A 14,403-nucleotide genomic window follows, 5' to 3' on the forward strand; every position below is an offset into this window, starting at 1 on the left:
GGACCAGATTAAATGATAAACACTTGTAACTTGCCTGTGAAATGTATCCTTTCATTAATACAAGGAGGAAAGTACAGATGGAGCAGGTATTACACCTCTGCCATAATCAATGTGTGCATGAAATGCAACCACATGATTGTACAGAGTTCATTTCTGACATCGGATTAAGTTGTAAGGCATGAAATGAGACTGGCCATCACTTTCAACAATTACTATGACCTTAAAGTTATTTTTATACGGTGCAAGCTGTTTATGTCAATAAAATACTAAATATTCATTTCAGCTGCTAGTAACTTATCTCAAATGCTCAGTTCAGGATTCTCTGTCATCCATATAACTTTGACCTTAAAGGTTTGGGATATCCTGTATGTTTGCTGCACAATCTGTAATAGCTGGTGCACAGTAGGCACAAGTTAAAAGTTCACATTATATTGCAGAACACTTTTAAAACAATGGTGAGATGTGGCAGAGTGTTTAATTAAGTAGGTGCATTGCACGTGCAAATGCAAGATATGGATATATTGATACGCATAATATTCCCCAACCTGTTTCGAGCATATCCAAAATGGTGACCAAAACATCAATCATAACATCTGCAAAAACACAAGAACTATGCGAACCAATACACTGACTAAACCCAATTAAATTAGCGGGACAACTGTGGGAGAAATGGGTTTTTGGATGGGGACAAACTAAAAATTCCATAATAAAAAAAAACAACAACACTGTTGAAGATGTAACTTCCTGCAAAAAACAAAACACCTGAAACTGTCAAAAAATTTTTAAAAAATCACCATAAGATCACAGTATCTCCAGATAACCTAAATAGCTAAACCCTATTGCAAAAGTGCACTTATGATATTGGCAGCTTTTCTGTTGCATGGTGCAACTGGTAAAGGTATGTGCAGTGAATGATGAGTTGGATAGGACAAGATGATGGAACCCATGAGAAAATCGTTTTTTATATATGTCGTAGTTGGATAGGTGGCTCTATGTTTATAAATAATAGAGTCGCATGTTCAGTATATTAATAAACACTGATCCACCTAACTTCTTTCATGATTTAATTAGAAACAATGATCCACTCAGTAGTTCAGCAAGCACCTAAGAGTACAGTTTAAATTTTACGACATATTCTGTTTTATATGACAATATTCTGCACAATATATTTCATTATGCCACCACTCCACATCATGACGACTGTAGCACATTAAAACAAGCACATTGCCACCACATAATTAAACTATTAGGGGACAGCACCTCTTTATGCACCACCCCCTATACAACAACATTTCATTTCCACTCCAAAACAAAAACACTACGGTCAGTGATATCACACAACACATCACAGTGCAGCAGAACTACGTCACTGGTCGAAGCAGATAGGTGGTATCCTACAACCAAGTATACCCAATACGTTTTATGGTCTACACATAATTCCAGGGTGCTCAAGATATTTATGTGAATTAATGATAGGAGGAGGATTGAGGTTTAATGTTATTTGAGATGGGTCTTGAGCCTTTTACCTAGGTTTATGTGAGAAACTCTGGATTCATCTTCAAATCATTCCTTTGTCTAATTTCTTACTTTTATATTTATCCATTGCAACAGCCTTGGAAATGTTTTTATCTTTGTAAGACAAAAGATTAGGAGTAAAAGTACCGTCATTAATGAGTTCATTAACAATGCAGCACGAGATCAGACTGAGGAAGGAAATTGGCCATGCCCTTTCAAAGAAATCATCCCGAAATTCACTTAAAGTGAATTTGTGAAATCATGGAAACCTATTGTTCAGTGTCCACACTGGAATTTGAACCACCATCCTCCCAAATGTGACTGGTGTCTTACCACCACACCATCTCACTCAGTATCTTTGTGCCATAAAGAAAACTATTACTCCTGTTGGAAGATGGTTGGTACAGCCCATGAGACAGGTCAACACTAGCCCTACACAGCTGACAGTGAATGGTCAGAGTGAACTGTACGCTCACAGTGTATAAGTAGAAAGTACATCATTATTGCCAAAAGCAAGGGTAAATGAAATGACATCATGAATGTAGGAAGTCACTTTTCCTTCTCCCACTGAATGAACACTTGAAACTGTTTGGACATTCACCAACTTCCTTATACAATAAAACATGGTGTAAGGATGGAATGGTAAGCTTCTACATCTGCAAATATAGGTATGGGTGCAGCCCACATCACTAAATGATACCAATCAGTTCTCCATTGTACTGATTCTCAAGACTAACAGAAACATGTGCTGATGTATTGCTTTTGTGTTCCACTTTCTTCTCATTAGAGGCACGTAAAATTGATAAAATTGATTACAAAATGTATGCCACAATCTAAAGATGAGCTTAGTCCTAAAGCAGGTTACAGATACACAAGATGAACATTTGGTGAAATTTTGATAGGTTGTATTCTGTTTTCTTGTTGTTATACATCTATACAATCAAGAGTTCTCAAGCCATAACAGATAAAATAATCAGCAGATATATTATTGTTAGCAATCATGTGTTGAGATATGTCGACTGGAGGGAGGTGGAACCAAACTTCTATGTTCAATCAGGTAGTCCAAAATCTGTGCATAAAGTCTTAAATTAACAGGTCCAATTATCAAATCAAAACCATCTGTAATGCAGTGAAGAGAGGAACACATGCTCTTCCCTTGACTAGTGTCAAAATCATTGTTCTGAACCCTTAAACAAACCCTTTCTAACTGTTGCTTATCAAATAGATTGCAGTGGTTTCTTATGTGAAGCCACAAGTGTATTTAAACATAAATTCTCCACGTACTTAAATAAGATAGGTGTTATCCCCATCACCATTAAAGAAATCAGAAAATTTGTGGGTACTTTGCAGAGCAAAAATGCTGCAAGTATAGCTACTGAAAGCCTATTGTAATGAGATAAGCAGGGTGTTGGCTCACACATGCAACACATCCCTACACGACGGAGTGTACCCACAGGTGTTGGTTCACATATGCAACACACGCCTATACCAAGGAGTGTATCCACAGAGAATGAAATATGATGTAGTCAGATCAGAGAGATGAAATGAGCATCACTAACTATTGTCCTATCTCTCTCTTGAGAGCATTTTTTAACATTCTGGAAAAACTATCATACAAAAGGATTTTGTTGTATCATGTGAAACTACACATTGAAAGCAGAATGCAAATTTGGTTTTCCAAATGGAGTCTCTACACAAGAAGTCATTTACTCATTCACAAATTATGTCTTAGAGAAACTAGACTGTAAAAATCGGCTAACTGGCATCTTCTGTGATGTGTCCAAGGCAGTCCACAGCATATGTATCAAGATATACTCACAGAGAAGAACCACCATTATGGAATCTAGTGATCAGTACATAACTTGCTAAAATTATACCTCACAGACAGAAAGCAAAAGACAGTTCTAGATGTCTCAGAGAGTACTCCTAAAGATTTAGTGGACTCTGGATGGGACATAATATGTCACAGAGACATTATAGAAGATATTCAATGGCCTTTGCTGTTTCTTACACATATCAATGACTTACCTTCAACAATAAGCAAAAAATAGAACAGTGCAGTATTTGCTGATGATACAAGCAGTGTGGTAGATAGTGTGTCTACTAGTGACATAGTATCTTACATCACCGACATGCTGAAAGAAATTATGTTGTGATACATTGTTAACTCTTTCTTGATAAACTTAAATAAACCTAGTTTCACTCAGTTTCACACAAACTGTAAGAATCCAGAGAAAATCTGTATAATGCATAACAAACAACTATAAAGCAAGTGTACTCCTCTGAATTTTTCGGTGTTCACATACACAGCAAGTTGAATCAGGATCAAATTCTCCAGAAACTGGAGATTAGGTTATCATCAGCAACATTTGCCTAGTGAATTATATTCTGTCTTAGTTGCATCACTGTCTCAATATCAGCACACTCCAGTTATTTCCATGCTTTAATGGTATAATCTTCAGGGCCAATATGTCAATTTGAAAGCAAATTTTCATAGCACAAAAATGAGCTGAGAGACTCGTGTCATGTACATCCAAGCACATATTGCCGCAGCCTTTTCAAAAAGCTTGACATTATGACTACAACAACTCAGTATGTACATTCATTAATGAGTTTTGTGGTGGACAACACTGTTCACTGTTAAAGAAACAGTTTATACCATGGTCATAACACTAGACAAAAGGGGTTATCTCCACTATGACCTAAATCATCTGTCACTGCCACATTCATTGGCTCTGCCAACCCATAACCAAATTATCACCTACCAAACTAACCTACACCTCAAGTTATACAGCAGGTCAGTCTGTCACCACAAAAGTATCTGTCAAAGTGTCTTATGGAAAAAGTATCTGAACCTAAATGTTTCAACATGTCTACTACGGGGTTTTTCCTCTTCAGTTTTCCATCAAGAAGCACACACATGGACCTAGACCCTCCACCCGGTTTATTACTTTTTGAAGACACACTACATTAATAAAGGGTCGATCAATTTTGACAGTATGCAACTAAATGACGTGGATTTTTTTTTTTTTTTTCAAATTAAAAGCCAGTACGTTTGTGCAAAATCTATCAACAACTTTAACAATAACACCGTTTACTATTTTCCCCGTTGGCGCATCTTTGTTTTGCTAGGCAATAATTATTGTATCATACGAAAAAAGACTAATTTGTCCACTTGATATAAATAAAATTCTACACCATGAAAAGCGAATTAAGAAGCAATAGTTGGTATCAAATGTTATTTTAATACAGCTGGTAACTTTTTAAAGTATAAAACACACTTTAGGTCCGTTTAGTTGTGTGAAAATTGACATGTAATCTTTTACCACTACAATAAACCAACGGTATGGGACTGGGTGCGCAGGACTAAGAGAATATTCAAATTTATGCATACCTCACCAAACATTTGACTAAGTTCAGGAGAGGTAATGAAGTCGCCCTTTTCCGTAATTGGATCACGATGCATATAATACCCATACTTTGGGTTCGTCAAGCACTCTCTCATGTACTCTGCAACGGTCAAAGGTCCACCCGCTTTAATTCTGTCCTTCAAATAGAGAAACATTCCATTCTTCTCATGTTGTCCATTATTTTGGCAGAACCTCTGTAATTAATGTGCATTAATAAATTTTCTATCAAGATTGAACATTATTAAAGCCCAATATATATATTTTACCTTCTGAGTAACAGTTATAAGACGTGACAGCGTGTTCGTAAGTTTGGTAAACATTTCTTCATTGAAGCTGGAAAGAGACAAATCTATGTCACTTTGTTTAAAAGCAAAAAGAGTATATCGTCTCCGAGTCGTATAATTTCAAATTAAACGCCCACGTTACTGTTTACAAACAATCAGTAAATAAACTGTACATCTTTGACATTCAAAGTTAATTGAAACAGAAATCAGTTGATATCGATATACTGAAATTAAAGCGAAAGCTGTCAAAAATTAATATCGGTATTCTATGGACACTTGGAGCCCATTTCCAAACGAATGGTCTTCCTTCTGTAGCCCTAATACCGGGCATGCACTTCGGGTAGGAAACTGCCCTAATTAACAAAGGATTAGAAACATGCCGAATGCAAGCAACACTGCACCACAAAAAGTGTATCCTCACTACATGTTGTCTTTAACTCTTATTGAAAATCAACACCAGAAGAAAGACCAGGCTAGTGGAAGATCTATTATGGCTCTCGAGAATAACGAAATTGGCGGTCGAATGATAAGTAGATGAGAAAAATTGTAGGAGCAGTGTAGACGTTGCATTAGCAGTTAAGTTTGTTAGCCAATCATTTGAATGTCCCATAGACATCATCGTAAATATCTTGTTATAATGACTAATGTATTTCCTGTTTGAGCAAAAATAATATTTTTTTCTACATTCCTAAACATGGCTGCAACTTCAGCAGCTATGTGACAGTAAATTTGAAGAGGTTGAAACATTCAGCCAACATGGTGCAAATAAAGGTTTATTTGAACACTTGACCTATGTTTCGACAATTTTAAAATTGTCTTCTTCAGAAAGTATAATGGACTTCTTTACATCAGATGCTGATTAAGTACATTTAATAAAGCCAAATATATCTTGTCATATTCGGCGTCCATCTAAAGAATACAAATAATCACAAGCCATGACTTACTCTTACTACGCTTGGTATTTGATCTGCGCACCTATTATATTATAGTGCTGTAATTGTAAGTAATGGCTTGTGATTACTTCTGTTCTTAAGATGAATGATGATACGACAAGAGCAGTCTGGCTTTATTCAATGTACTTTATCAGAAGCTGATGTAACAAGATGCGTTATATCATCTGAAGAAGACAATTTTAAAATTGTCGAATCCTAGGTCAAGGCTTCCAATAAAACTTTGTTCAAACTGGTTGGCTGATCTCTTCAACCTCTCTAGTTTTCTTTAGTTAGAGTATGGCTAGAGATGATGATCTTTACAAGTGCGAACTACTTTTAAATTTACATGAACCGTAAACTAGGCCTCAGTCCAGTCTCTAGAGATACATTCTGAGATAAATGCCACTGGATTTATGGCATTACTATCGATAAGACAGCGGGATAGATGTACTATGTAATGATTTTCATGTACAATATTACACTCCTGGAAATGGAAAAAAGAACACATTGACACCGGTGTGTCAGACCCACCATACTTGCTCCGGACACTGCGAGAGGGCTGTACAAGCAATGATCACACGCACGGCACAGTGGACACACCAGGAACTGCGGTGTTGGCCGTCGAATGGCGCTAGCTGCGCAGCATTTGTGCACCGCCGCCGTCAGTGTCAGCCAGTTTGCCGTGGCATACGGAGCTCCATCGCAGTCTTTAACACTGGTAGCATGCCGCGACAGCGTGGACGTGAACCGTATGTGCAGTTGACGGACTTTGAGCGAGGGCGTATAGTGGGCATGCGGGAGGCCGGGTGGACGTACCGCCGAATTGCTCAACACGTGGGGCGTGAGGTCTCCACAGTACATCGATGTTGTCGCCAGTGGTCGGCGGAAGGTGCACGTGCCCGTCGACCTGGGACCGGACCGCAGCGACGCACGGATGCACGCCAAGACCGTAGGATCCTACGCAGTGCCGTAGGGGACCGCACCGCCACTTCCCAGCAAATTAGGGACACTGTTGCTCCTGGGGTATCGGCGAGGACCATTCGCAACCGTCTCCATGAAGCTGGGCTACGGTCCCGCACACCGTTAGGCCGTCTTCCGCTCACGCCCCAACATCGTGCAGCCCGCCTCCAGTGGTGTCGCGACAGGCGTGAATGGAGGGACGAATGGAGACGTGTCGTCTTCAGCGATGAGAGTCGCTTCTGCCTTGGTGCCAATGATGGTCGTATGCGTGTTTGGCGCCGTGCAGGTGAGCGCCACAATCAGGACTGCATACGACCGAGGCACACAGGGCCAACACCCGGCATCATGGTGTGGGGAGCGATCTCCTACACTGGCCGTACACCACTGGTGATCGTCGAGGGGACACTGAATAGTGCACGGTACATCCAAACCGTCATCGAACCCATCGTTCTACCATTCCTAGACCGGCAAGGGAACTTGCTGTTCCAACAGGACAATGCACGTCCGCATGTATCCCGTGCCACCCAACGTGCTCTAGAAGGTGTAAGTCAACTACCCTGGCCAGCATTGAGCATGTTTGGGACTGGATGAAGCGTCGTCTCACGCGGTCTGCACGTCCAGCACGAACGCTGGTCCAACTGAGGCGCCAGGTGGAAATGGCATGGCAAGCCGTTCCACAGGACTACATCCAGCATCTCTACGATCGTCTCCATGGGAGAATAGCAGCCTGCATTGCTGCGAAAGGTGGATATACACTGTACTAGTGCCGATATTGTGCATGCTCTGTTGCCTGTGTCTATGTGCCTGTGGTTCTGTCAGTGTGATCATGTGATGTATCTGACCCCAGGAATGTGTCAATAAAGTTTCCCCTTCCTGGGACAATGAATTCACGGTGTTCTTATTTCAATTTCCAGGAGTGTAGTTCAGCGTTTTGGCTGTTACTGGTGTATCGAAATATAGCAACTACATCTTTTATAACGTTCACAATAATACATCCATATTTAATTGTATCTTTATGAGAGCTATATAAACCAGAACTTACAGCAAATGCAAGTAATTACTTCTCAGAATGTAAGACAACTTGCCAAGCAGTTTCACAACGTTCGATATTGGTCCGTATCTACTTCAGCTGCATATAAACGACCTGCCGTTAAATACTGACGTTTATTCAGTATTATTTGCAGATTCCTCATCAGTGCTGCTTCACACTGATAGTGTATACAAAAATCCCAGATAGTGTACAAAATATTCAAGAAAACCTGTAATTCTGGTTTCACCAAAATGGACTGAAACTGAATGTGGCTAAGGCTCGGATGATTCAGATTTGAGCAAAATCACCTGAAACGGTTCGAACAAAAACGGATCGCAATGATTGCGAAATGAAATGAAGTTTTTTTGCCCAAATTCAAGACAAAAACTTAAAATGGAAAACCCATGGAGATTTCGTCACAAATAAATTGAATAACCTAGCTTTTGTAATGTGTTTTATCTGGTACTATTCATGTGTAAGCAAAAGAAAAGTAGTACATCAAAGATATTTTGAATCAGTTGTTAGATATAGCATAATCTTCTGGGGAAATTCAAACAGAAACATTAGACTTTTAATTCGTCAAAATAAAAAATCATCACAAGTATGTGTATGGCTCATGTGACTTAACTGGTAATGAATGTTTCCTTAGATTACCAAGGCTGCTGGAACAGTGTGTTGCATTAAATTGTTTGGCTTTTGGTTGTCTACAGAAGCGACCACCCACCATCATCATCATCACATACTATTGAACACTGTTCCACTCAAGTTCAAAGAATCTGCTTCTAACAACTGTGAATATTAAGATAATGGAAGTGAGTAACCAATAACACCAGGCAGCACGCAAGAATTTTTTTATGATATTCTATTTAATTAACAAAATATGGCAATAAATATCAGTACTCTATTGCACAGAGTGAGCACATGAGTATCTAGTCCAGCATAAAACAGCATGAGAGTGAAGTTGTCTTACATACGTAAATCCCGCTCAGGTAGCCTGTGGTTCGTACATTGTCCCTTACCCTGTATGACCAATCACTATATACCCACACACTCACTCTGGCTACAGACCCCATACTTTTTCTGCCCAGAACGTAAAAATGAAGATAAAAACTACATTATACAGTCTACAGCAAAAATATTGACACCCCACTGTGCAGCATCAATTGACAAAGTGGTACTTGAATTTATTGTTTGGCATCATTAAATTTCTCTTGTCGTAAGTAACGATACATACAAGGAGACCATAAGGCAATAGGATTTTTGTAATTTTTTATATTTGTGGTACGTGAAGTTCAGATATCAGTCTCCTGAAGCAGTTAAATTCAACTCTCAAAAATTGTCAAGAAAATGGATTTTGAATTTTCCAAGTACCTAAAATTCACTGAAGCTAGAACGCATTTTCCACAGGCTACATGCTTCTGTGATACATTCGCTGTGCAGTGGCCAATGCGAATTTAGCGGCACTGTACATACCAGAGAGTATATTGTTGTTTCTGTCAAGCTCAGTCCTTAGCAGCAGGTAGAAGTGACAGGAGCACAGTGACTGAAGACATCAGTTTGTAAATAATGTGCCTCAGCTCATCATTAAATCTACATCCGGAAGAATATACTGAAGTTCAGTCTACTTTGGTAGTACTAAACCGAGAACAAGTGAGGTAGATGACTGGCTGGTGATGTCTATTGGTCTTATGTCTGAAGATGTAACAGGATTACAATCTGATATCTTGCAAAATGCGATACACTGAGGTGACAAAAGTCATGGGATAGCGATATGCACATACGTAGATGGTGGTAGTATCTCATACACAAGGTGTAAAAGGGCAGTGCGTTGGTAGAGCTGCTATTTCTACTCAGGTGATTCAGGTGACTAGGTGTCCAATGTAAACAGTTTGGTTGGACCAGAGGACCCAGTCCATTCCACGTAAGCACAGCCCATATCACTATGCAGCCACCACCAACTTGCACAGTGCCTTCCTGACAGCTTGGATCCATGCCTTTGTGGTATCTCCGCCACACGATGGGAATTGACAGACTTTGAATGGCAATGGTAGTTACAGCTAGAAGCGTGGGACATTCCAGTTTGGAAATCGTTAGGGAGTTCAGTAGTCTGAGATCCACAGTGTCAAGAGTGTGCTAAAAATGTCAAATTCCAGGCGTTACCTCTCAGCATGGAGAAAGCAGTGGCTGACTTCCCTCACTCAGCGACTGAGAGCAACGGATTTTGTATATAGTTCTCAGTGCTAACAGACGAGAAACATTGCATGAAATAAGTGTAGAAATCAATGTAAGATGTACGACAAACATATCTGTTAGGAGAGTGTGGTGAAATTTGGCGTTAATAGGCTATGGCAACAGACGTGCAACACAAGTGCCTTTGCTGGTGGTAAGAGCTGATGGTAGGGATCGAGTGTGGCGGAGACACCACGAAGGCATGGATCCAAGCTGTGAGCAAGGCACTGTGCAAGTTGGTGGTGGCTCCATAGTGATATGGACTGTGTTTACGTGGAATGGACTGGGTCCTCTGGTCCAACCAAACTGTTCATTGACCGGAAATGGTTTTGTTTGGCTACTTGGAGACAATTTGTGACCATTCATGGGCTACATGTTCCCAAACAATGGATGACAATGCGCCATGTCATTGGGCCACAGCTGTTCGTGATTCGGTGGACGAACATTCTGGACAATTCGGGCGAATGATTTGGTTGCCCAGATCGCCTGACATGAATCCTATTATACATTTATATGACATAATCGAGGGGTTAGTTCAAGCACAAAATCCTGCACCGGCAACACTTTCGCAATTATGGTTGGCTATAGAGGCAGCATGGCTCAATATTTCCTGCAGGGGACTTCCAACGAGTTGTTGATTCCATGCCACATCGAGCTGCTGCACAACGCCGGGAAGTCCGACATGATATTAGGAGGTAGCTCGTGACTTCTGTCACCTCAGTGTATCTTTTAAGCTGAGTTCGGAAATGGCATGACAAGTACCATGGATGATACAAAAGGGGAGGAAGAACTTAAGAATTTGTTAGGAGAGGTGATTAAAGTGACTTTGCCAATTGCAGGATTGGGTGTATACATTACTTGTGTTTAAAACTTAGCTTTTGAAATTCTGGATGAGCAGAAATAATTGACATTCACAGATGATGGTAAAGTGTTTCATGTTTGACAAGAGCAGTGGACAAAAACTCTCATTTTAACATGCCTGACGGTTTAGAACTGTATGAGTTGATCTTACGAAACATGTCCCACCATATACGAGTTGTTCGCAAAATGAATGTAAAAAATGAGAGGGCAGCAACCCACAACCGCATCCCCTAGCATTTGGCAATCTGCAGCATTTAACAATGCCACGAGTCACCAGGAAATGTTGCATACAATACACCATCTGAGTCAAAATAATAGAAGATGTTCTGGGCGAGGCAACACCACAGAGTCTTTTCCATCATTTTCTGGGACGCAAACGTATTATGTTTGGCAGTGGAAATGCCTGTTGGATACAGTGTCGCACAGAGGGTGGCACTTGTGCACGCTCCAGAGTCTGGTTCACCTTACGTCATTGTGTCACCAAACAAGGACACTCTTGTGTTTGGTACTAGGTGGAGCAGACGGGACATGGAGTTCTTTTCTTGGGGGGAAAGGACGATGCGGCGGGACGGGGTCGGTCGTCTGCGTTTTTGTTAACGCTTTCGTTCAGTCCACCTATCTCGATAGGATTCTTGCCGATGTCCCTTCACTCTGTAGTAGCAGATACGTGCTAGGCAGCGTAAAGCAGCGTCGATGAAACCTACCAAACAGAGGTCGCGTAATTCTAAAGTCAGTTCCTGAAAGTTCATAATTAAAAATTTGGGCGTTCGGGGTCTTCAGTCTACTTGCAGAAAATCGTTTAAAATTAGATTAACTCTGCTTTTTATTCATATTGAAACACATGAAATGGCTGCTATCAAGTCCGTATTTAATATGGTAAGACGTTATCATTCAAAGTTCACTGTCTGTATAACAAATATTCACTCGAAAATCAGCCAGAATTTTAGTACGTCCGACCTGACTAATTTTCACGTTCTACTAGTCACAGACCCACAACTATTCGCGAGTTAAACATTCGGTCGTTTCAGTGATCTTCTTCGTAAGAGGTGCTCGCCAAAATATTATGTACAGAGCACGAAACACGCCACGCGGAGTTGTCACTACGACCAGAAAGTTCGCACGCTCATATCTCTCAAACTGTTTAACTTAGAAACACCAAACTTTCATTAAAATGTTCGTAACTCCAGTCGCTTCAGTCACGATATGTTCGAATCGAAATTAGCTCACTATTTCCTCAACTTACACAGTATTTTTAAGGAGCGATCTGACATCGTGTTATCCATAGACTGGCTAGCAAGCGACTCCTCTCGAGGTACTCTCCTATATGCCCATTCTCTTTTCGCGCGGGAACAGCTTAATTCTGATCGGCTGTTGATCTAAACGACCAATCAGAACGTTCCTTCCAGATCATTCTCGCGGCAAAGCTTCCTTTATCCAGTCACTAATTTCATAGTAATTAATGTCAGAAAAACTTCAAATTCTTGTATTTTGTTTAATCAAAGTAAACGAAGTGCGAAATATTCTTGCAATTGATAAATAAACTTATTCCGCCTCTAACTTCCATTCTGGCTACTTTTATACAAAAGCAAGCACACACTGACATACATCACCTGAATCATAGTTGCAACATAATTTTCCCACGGTTCGTTTGGTCAAGATTTTACTTAAAATTAAATATTAAATTTTAACGTATGTCCCACATACACTCTCTCAATCATTCTCACGCACTCACATGGCAAAATATAATCAAATAATAATTGTGACCGATTTTTGTGTTATGTAGTGCACAGTGAATAAAGTTTTAGAAAGAAAATTCGAATTAATTGATTTCTATGCACCGATAACTTTGGAATGTCCGCCCCAGGTAGCTCAGTGGTCAGTACGACAGACTGTCAAACCTCAGGACCTGCCTTCGATTCCCGGTTGGGTCTGACATTTTCTACGCTCAGGGACTGGGTGTTGTGTTGTCCTAATCATCATCATTTCATCCCCATAGACGTGCAAGTCGCCGAAGTGGCGTCAACTCGAAAGACTTGCACCCAGCAAACGGTCAGTCGTGTGAAGTTAGCACCCCTTTTTCGAGAAATAAACATTTTTTTCACAGTTCTTGTTAGATGTGCCATAGTTCTAGAGTTCTTTGCACAAAATTTCAATAGTTCTGCAAAATGTAACGAAGAAAACAACAATACTCGAAAAAATTTTCGTATCGAAAACATTCTCTGACAATTTCCGCAAATTGTAAATAAGTACAACAGTTCTGAGCACAGTTCTGAACAGAACTCCAAGAGTTCTGTCGAAAATCCAAGTAACATTTTTTTGTGCAGCTAATAGTTCACGAGATAATTGCAATTTAAGGAGAAAATCTTTTCACTTACTGTGAAGTTGGCACCCTTTTTTTCAGAAATGTATACTTTTTTCAGATTTCTTGGTAGATATGCCATAGTTCTAGAGTTCTTTGTACAAAATTTCAATAGTTCTGCAGAATTTAGCGACGAAAACAATATTCGAAAAAATTTTCGTATCGAAAATATTCTTCGTCAATTTTCGCAAATTGTAAATAAGTACAACAGTTCTGAGCACAGTTCTGAACAGAACTCCAAGAGTTCTATCGAAAACCCAAGTAACATTTTTTTGTGCAGCTAATAGTTTACGAGATAATTGCAATTTAAGGAGAAAATCTTTTCACTTACTGTGAAGTTGGCACCCTTTTTTTCAGAAATGTATACTTTTTTCAGATTTCTTGATAGATATGCCATAGTTCTAGAGTTCTTTGTACAAAATTTCAATAGTTCTGCAGAATTTGGGGAGGAAAACAATATTCGAAAAAATTTTCGTATCAAAAACATTCTCTGACAATTTCCGCAAAATGTAAATAAGTACAACAGTTCTGAGCACAGTTCTGAACAGAGCTCCAAGAGTTCTTTCGAAAATCCAAGTAACATTTTTTTGTGCAGCTAATAGTTTACGAGATAATTGCAATTTAAGGAGAAAATCTTTTCACTTACTGTGAAGTGGGCACCCTTTTTTTCAGAAATGTATTTTTCTTTCACATTTCTTGACAGGTATGCCATAGTTCTAGAGTTCTTTGTAAAAAATTTCAATAGTTCTGCAGAATTTAGCGAAGAAAACAACAATACTCGAAAAAATTTTTCTATCGAAAACATTTTTTGTCAATTTTCGCA

General features: G+C 39.7%; 1 protein-coding gene across 1 annotated transcript in view; it reads right to left on the bottom strand.

The window, feature by feature from the left end:
- Positions 1-5,611, bottom strand: part of LOC126249678 (protein arginine methyltransferase NDUFAF7, mitochondrial) — a 60,522-nt gene extending 54,911 nt beyond the window's left edge. Inside the window, exons 1-2 of the mRNA XM_049951357.1 lie at positions 5,192-5,611; positions 4,910-5,119 (exon numbers count right to left, since the gene is read on the bottom strand). Coding sequence (XP_049807314.1) covers positions 4,910-5,119; positions 5,192-5,245 — 264 coding nt within the window. The 5' untranslated portion in view covers positions 5,246-5,611. The remainder of the gene's footprint in view (positions 1-4,909; positions 5,120-5,191) is intronic.
- Positions 5,612-14,403: the final 8,792 nt, after the last annotated feature.

This window comes from Schistocerca nitens, chromosome 3, assembly GCF_023898315.1.
Source record: "Schistocerca nitens isolate TAMUIC-IGC-003100 chromosome 3, iqSchNite1.1, whole genome shotgun sequence".
Classification (NCBI taxonomy): Eukaryota; Metazoa; Arthropoda; class Insecta; order Orthoptera; family Acrididae; genus Schistocerca; species Schistocerca nitens.